The 7,297-nt window shown below is 36.5% G+C and overlaps 1 protein-coding gene across 4 annotated transcripts in view; it reads left to right on the top strand.

Moving 5' to 3' along the window:
- STRN3 (striatin 3) overlaps positions 1-4,048 on the top strand; it is a 92,751-nt gene extending 88,703 nt beyond the window's left edge. For all 4 annotated transcript variants that reach the window (XM_024196049.3, XM_024196048.3, XM_024196047.3 and 1 more), the window contains 3 exons: positions 404-511; positions 3,469-3,555; positions 3,652-4,048. In XM_024196049.3, the coding sequence (XP_024051817.1) occupies positions 404-511; positions 3,469-3,555; positions 3,652-3,821 (365 nt within the window). In that variant the 3' untranslated portion in view covers positions 3,822-4,048. The remainder of the gene's footprint in view (positions 1-403; positions 512-3,468; positions 3,556-3,651) is intronic.
- Positions 4,049-7,297: the final 3,249 nt, after the last annotated feature.

Here is a 7,297-nt window from a genome sequence, read left to right as displayed (position 1 = left end):
CACACACACACACACACACACACACACACACACACACACACACACACCATTACTACTACCATGAAATACAAACATAATCTGTTCACCCTCTCTCTAAAGTATCTTTCATACATATAGCCCAATCACACAATTTTTCTCTTCATAATACAGTGATTAGAGTGCATGTGGATTAGTCCCTGCCCTGTAAAGTCAGAGCACATCACATGTATTTCTGTCTTTCATTACATGTTTTATTCTAAAATGTCTCATTAATTTTCCTGACACATGAAATTCCATCCAATATGCTATTAATTCACTGTTTATTTTTAAATATGGTGTTTTCTTGGGCAATATTATTACTTGCTGACTCTATTTTTACTATTTATCCATCAAATATTTTACCTATAACTTTCTATCTTTTCAGGATTGCAGTCAAATAATCATATTAACAGGGTAGTAAGTCATCCTACACTTCCTGTAACAATTACAGCTCATGAAGATAGACACATCAAGTTTTTTGACAATAAAACGGGTAAGGATACTGAATAATGTTTAAAATAAATCTGGGTGGATATGGGAGGGTAATACCACACACAACTTGTTGCAGAATCATAGCATAAATTTGTTGTTCCACTGTTACATGTTAGTATAAAAGAAACATTCCCCTTACAGTAGGAAAATATATAACTTTTCCAATATTATCTTCATAACCTTCATCAGATAATCCTGCCTATACTTACTTTGATATAAGTGAAACATCACATTTTGCATTTTAGTCATATCTTGTTGTAAATCCATAACTGACTGAAAATCTGAGGCCTTGTTAAAGGATTAGTTCTCAATTGAAATGTGTGTGGGGATGGGGGGAAATGAGCAAAATATCTTGATAATCATCCATAAGGCTAAGATTCAGTCATGGGTATTTATAGTATAAGTCATGGACAGGTCACAGGCTGTAAATTTTTTTTGTTTATTGCCTGTCCATGACTTATACTATAAATACCCCTGACTAGATAATAGGTGCTCTAAGGGGGCCCCAGGGCACTGCTGCTGCTCGGGTGTTGGAGGTTGGGGAAGGCTCTGGGGTGGAGCTTGGCCCAGGGCGCCACACCTGCTCGGGGGTGGAGGGCAGCCCGGGGTCTTTTTTTTTTTTTTTTTTTTGGTTCATACACAAGCCAGTTAACTTCCAGATTAGCCACTCCTGTGTCCTGGTCAGTCCCCTTATATTTCTCTCTTGGGGCTTCTGACCTTGCTTCAGCTTGCAGCAGAGCCAGGCAGCTCTCCTTGCAGATAGGCCTGAACAACATGACCCAAGATTCCCATGGGCTTGTCAGCAATTCTGTAACTGTGTGAAGGAACAGTTAGGCTCTCTGTTATTTACGACGGACCTATCATTTTAGCCAGTGACTGCCTGTACTAAGTCATCAGGGGAAGGCTGTTTTTTCTTTGTTGGCTTTTGGGGGGGTATGATGAATTCCCTTTCTGTACTAGCTTCCCAGTTAGTGCTCTACTTCCTTTCACTGAATCTTGGCAGCTGCTTCTAAAAGCCAGTCTGTCTTGGCCAAAAATTTCCCTTGTTAAATATTATCACAAATCCAGATTTCAATAAAGTAACTTCTCCTTTCATAAACCAGTAGATATCAGCCTAGATCTACCCAAACTCTTTCCAAGTATGGCTGAAATGCAGTAAAGAGCCCAGGATTGCGTTAGGAAGCTACATCTGAGGTAGTGAGAGAATATTTTCCCTTTGGCCCTGATGGGCTTTGATTACCATGGATAATAGGTCCTCTCCATCATTGCTAAGTACTACCTTATCGAGTGTCTCCCCATTCCCCTTGCCTTATTCTTTCCCATACCCTGCCTCTCCCCAAAAATTAAACATGTCATCTGTTTCTCTCCTGTCATCTGTTTCTCTCCTGTTAAAGATCAAGGTCATTACCTACAGACCTGTTGGAACAAGAAGTAATTTATTGTGGCCAAGGAGTTGTGATTGGGGCTGCTAGAGGCCCATTTTAGACTTAAAATGGCTTATCTGTTTTACAAGCTGTAAGCTCTAGAAAAGGAGATGAGATGAGAGAATGGATAGAAAAATGTAGACACAGCAACTGTGCTAGGGTATGTCACAAGATGTTCCTATACTGCAACAAAAAGATTGAGAATCGCTGTCTTCCCCACATGCTCAGCGTCTAACTGTTCACCATGTTTGGGGTCAGGAAGGAGTTGTTCCCCGGGTCAGATTGGTAGAGATTGTGTGGGGGTTTTTTGCCTTTATCTGCAGCTTGGGGCATGGGTCACTTACTTGTTTGAACTAGAATAAATGGTAGATACTCTAACTTGAAATCTTCTAATCAAGATTTGAGAACTTCAGTAACGCAGCCAGAGGTTACAGGCCTATTGCAGGAATGGGTGGGTGAAGTTCTGTGGCCTCCGATGTGCAGGAGGTCAGACTACTAGGTGATTATGATGGTCTCTTCTGGCCTTAGTCTAATGAGTCTGAGGTTATTAGAGTACTAGCTTTCTGTTCTTTAGAGCATCTGTCTGCTCTTCCACATTGTACACCGCATATTTACAATACTTAATGTATATGTAAGGATGTGTTTATTTGGGTTTAAATAAACATATTCTAAATGGCTATACCAAATTTTGATATCTTTGCCATCATTTTAAAACCAGAAGAGTGGTGCATTGCCTTCTTCTTGTTCCCATTTCCCATACATGTGTATATATAACCACCAAAAAAAAAAATTATAAACCAAATCAAAACATTCCCAAAAGAAAACCAGCCCCTTATGCCTTCCTAATTCCCAGGGCTGATTCCCCAGAGCCTGCCTTCAATTGGAAGCTTGAAACCTAGAATAATGCCCCTCTGTTTTCCTTGTGTTTTTACTAGAATGTTCTCATTTGTGAAAAATTTGAACCACCTCTAATTACATCTTGTGCATTTGTTTTGCGGCAGTTGCAGTTACAACAAAAGTTATTTAATTCTAGCACACATGCATATATACAAGTCATGGTCATGAAAGGTCATGGTGATGACATTGAAACTGAAATTCTTCAATATTCCTCATCCTGCCCTTCAATGGGCCTCAGTGATGACTTGTGGACATTGGGGCAATACACGTGTAACAGTGTAGTCATCACCATGTCCACTTAGTCTTTGGTGGTCTTGTTATGATTGCCAACGAAGGTGCTAAGCATTTTAGAGACATGGTGTCCCTACTGTGAATACGCCTATCTGAAAGTCACTCAGGACCATCACCATGCTATATATAGGCTATGAAGCATCTTTCACGTAGTTGTTAAAAATTAACAACAAATAGTTAGAGTTTAAAGTGATATAAATGAATGTCAATTCCAGTATGATTCTAACATATTTGATTTAAATCTATATTGTTGTTTGCTACCTCATATTAAATTGATTCCTTAATATAATTCTGTCAAAAAATATTAAGACACTTCCCAGGAATTGATACTTTATTTTGCTTTTAGGTAAAATGATCCATTCTATGGTTGCTCACTTGGATGCTGTCACAAGTCTAGCAGTAGATCCCAATGGAATCTATTTGATGTCTGGAAGTAAGTTTTAACTTTATGTATTGTCTACCAATTTTGCTTTAATAATATTTAAAGGATATGAAACTCTAACTTTCTGTATCTTTCTTTTTAACACAGGCCATGACTGTTCCATTAGATTATGGAATTTAGACAGCAAGACTTGTGTACAAGAAATAACAGCCCATAGGAAAAAGTTGGATGAGTCCATTTATGACGTAGCTTTTCATCCATCAAAAGCATATATTGCCAGTGCAGGAGCTGATGCCCTTGCCAAAGTATTTGTGTGACACAACAAAACAAACCTGCACCATAATAGCAGGTCTGCTTGGACAAAAAAAGAGGGGGGAATGCATCACTGCCATCAATGAAACGGCTACCAATAGGACACTACATCTGATCTGCCTGGGCGAAGGCTGTATGTGGGGCAGGTTTAAGTTGGTGAAAAGTCACCACATCTTGAATAATGTCAGGCTTATTAATTTAACTGTAATTACTGTATTTTTTTTTTTTTTTTTTTGAAAAAAAGAAAACCAGTATTTGTAGCCTGGACTGAATATGAACTGAGCATATGTCTGTTCTTTAGGTGTCTTTAAGCAAACGCGGAGTCTGATCTTTCAAAAGACTTTTATTTTGGACTCTGTGTGCTGCCTTAGGGTTAGGAATGTGGTGCTCTTGTGGGGGGAAGTGAGCTCCAAGAGTAGCTTTCTTTTCATCTCTTAGTGATCTTCTGTTTATCAGTTGAATGCCACAGATCCCCTTTTAAACTTTTATTTTGCTTTAAAGAAAAGGAAATTTAACTTAAAATATTTTAGCATTAGTTGCACAAAATGTTTGGATAAAATTCTAGTTTTTATAAGTCTTTTTATATATTTAGCCTGTCACAACAGTGCTCAAGATTGTATTGATCATGTTTTTTCTGCATTATAGAACCCTAAAACACAGAGATCTCACTGACCCGCTGCCGTGTAACCACAATCTTCCCTTCTTTTGCCTAACACAGCTCAGCTAAGTCCTTTCATTAAGGATGCTAATTCATCATCATCGCATAACTGTCTTCATAAATATAAAGGACTGTAAAGAAGTATGTTTAAATGAAACACAGAGGGGTTGTAATACCCTCCCAGTGAACTCTTAAAAAAAATTAATCTTGGCATCCTATCACTATGTGATATTTTGTACATCTTACTGTATTTACAAGTTTATTTATCAAGGATTACCCATCTTGCTAATGGCCTATTGTTATTTATTTCACTTTTTGTTGGTCTTTATATCCTTTTATGTAGTGTGTTAAAGGGCCCTGTATATCTATTATGGCACTCTTTGAACAGTCTAAAATAGACTAAAAATGGGACATTTCATAGTTTTTAAAGTTACAAACCAAGATTTTTTTTCCGGTTAAGTATCTGGAGTGAAGTTGATTCCAGAAAAAACAATCTTGTTTCAGAACTTTTGGAGTGAAAAATGTTTATTTGCGTTTCAAATAGAATACAGAAGTAGTTGAATCAAGATTCATAAATCTGCTGTGTTTGGACTAGTTATTCCCTGCTTTTATTTTTTTCAAAAGTGCTTCAGTTTATGGTGTAACTAAAGATTTTGTTTGTGTAATGCATGATTAAGACAATAAAGTATTTTTTCTAGTCTTCCACAAAACTTTTCTGATCAGTTTGCGGGTTTTGATGAGTTTTGTAAGGTTTCTGTTTTACAGACTATGAATCAGCAAATTTTTAAGATTGTACCACGTAGCAAAAGTACAACAGTTGAAAAATAATGTATATAAAATGCATATAATAAATATTAAATGGTGTACCTGTATGTTACTGTTGGCTACATTATTTTGTGTTGCACAGTTTAAAGATGACATTTTATTCTGAAAGTTACTAAATTAAGAAATGTCTAAATTTTAGTGAAATTACGTTTTTGTGCTGTTTAAATAAACTGCATTGTTTTTGAAAACTGGTAGTATTTGTTGGGATATAAACAATTTTTTAGTTACCAGCAGCAACACGCCATATAAGAACATGTCTCTAAAGAGTGAAACTTGTACTGCATTTTTAATTGATAGTTTTTCTGTCTGAGAATAAGTTGAAAATGACTCTGACATTTTTAGGACATTTTTGGAATTGTAATCATCATGCTCTTCAGTTATTGCAAGAGATGAAGTGATATGAACGTGGGATTGGGGTCGAATAGATACCCAGGTTTTATTTCCAACTCTGTCAACTGACTCATGATGAATAAGCTAAATTTTTGTGCCCCAGTTTCACACTCTGTAAAATGAGGTCTACTCACCTTTATAAAGTTCTTTGGGATCCTCCAGTGAAGGAGGATGCACCGCAAGTGAAGAGTCTGCTTCTGTTAAATGCAGACTAAAGCTGACATTGAGCCAATTTGCATGATGACTCAGTTTGCTGAAAACGTGTTAGCTGAATAGAAATTAAAAATGAATATTGCATTGTGGTCTGTAACTTTCTTTGTAATAATTATCCCTTGCCCACATATAAATATTCTTTGAGGCCTTTGAAAATGTTCTTATAAGTGGTGATATCTGTAGTTGCATGTGATCCATCCAATTTAGCAATGAAAAGGTAGATCTCTCCATCTAAAGTCAAGCAAATTGGATGAAAAACAAAAGAAAACTGATGTGCCCATGGGAGGCACAAAACAGTAATCATTCTGAAATTAATTTTGTTTTTAGGAGCAATATGGTACAGTAAGTTATATTGCGTAGAAATTGGAGAACTTTGCCCATTGCCATCAAGGTGGGCCTTTCAGTGACTGCTTGTTAGGACAGTTTCTTTTTTTTTCTTTTTTTTTTAAATAGCTAATTTGCACTTTTTTTTGTTCGTTTCAATCTAAAGTGTTCAACTAATCAACAGACGAGAGTATGATTTGAATTTTATTGGAAGTAATTTCATGATCACCTTTTCTGAAGCTGAGCATTGTTTCTGGCAGCTTTTCCAGACTGCTGCATTTTAATGCTTAAATGAAATGTGATTGTTTATTAAACATTGTCATGCATAAACATTTACCTCATTTTCTTTAATTGTATTAAAATTGAAATGGTAAAAAAACTGTTTTTCTTAAGTTGAATCTCGTTGTTATGGTGTTTTTAGTGTCTTAATGTTATGTTGGACCAAATGATGTATCTTGGCTTCATTTACTGAATACTGACCTTACCTCTAGTATAAACTGTTATTTAATTGATTGCAGTCCTAACATTAAAAATGCCATCAGTTTATTTAAATTACAGAACAGTTTATGGCATTGTCGATGGAACAAGTTGACACTGTGTGCTGCAGTAGACACTAATTAAAAACAAAATCTAAAATAAATCCTCTCCAGTTTGAAATGGGTGTACCATAAGGACTGACTTGCTGGCATTTCTGCAATCAGATGTCTTTCTGCTCCTGTTTCAAAGAATGCATCTATTATCATTCTCTCAGCTTGCCTGTGTGTTGCAGGATCACTCCCCATCTTGTTACTCATTATAGGAACTGTTTTAAGCAGATGAATGGTCCAAATTGCCCAGTATCATGTCTGAGAGGCCAATATCAAATGTGCTTTAAAAAAAAAAAAAAAAAAAGTCAGGCACCTTCATTTGTGAAATCCTAGGGGAAAATTTCTTCCTCAATTCAGCTAGTGATAATCATATGCCCCGAGGTGTGGGGATTGACTGCCCTTGTCATTTTATCCTCATTGGTGAACATGTGGTGTTCTTACAAAATAGCTGTTTTTGGATCTTTTGAAGCTTACCTTTTTGAAT

The sequence above is a fragment of the Terrapene carolina genome, unplaced genomic scaffold (assembly GCF_002925995.2).
Source record: "Terrapene carolina triunguis isolate 2854851 unplaced genomic scaffold, T_m_triunguis-2.0 Scaffold96, whole genome shotgun sequence".
NCBI lineage: Eukaryota > Metazoa > Chordata > Testudines > Emydidae > Terrapene > Terrapene triunguis.
The sequence above is the reverse complement of the archived record's forward strand: the minus strand, read 5'-3'. Positions and strand labels throughout refer to the sequence as shown.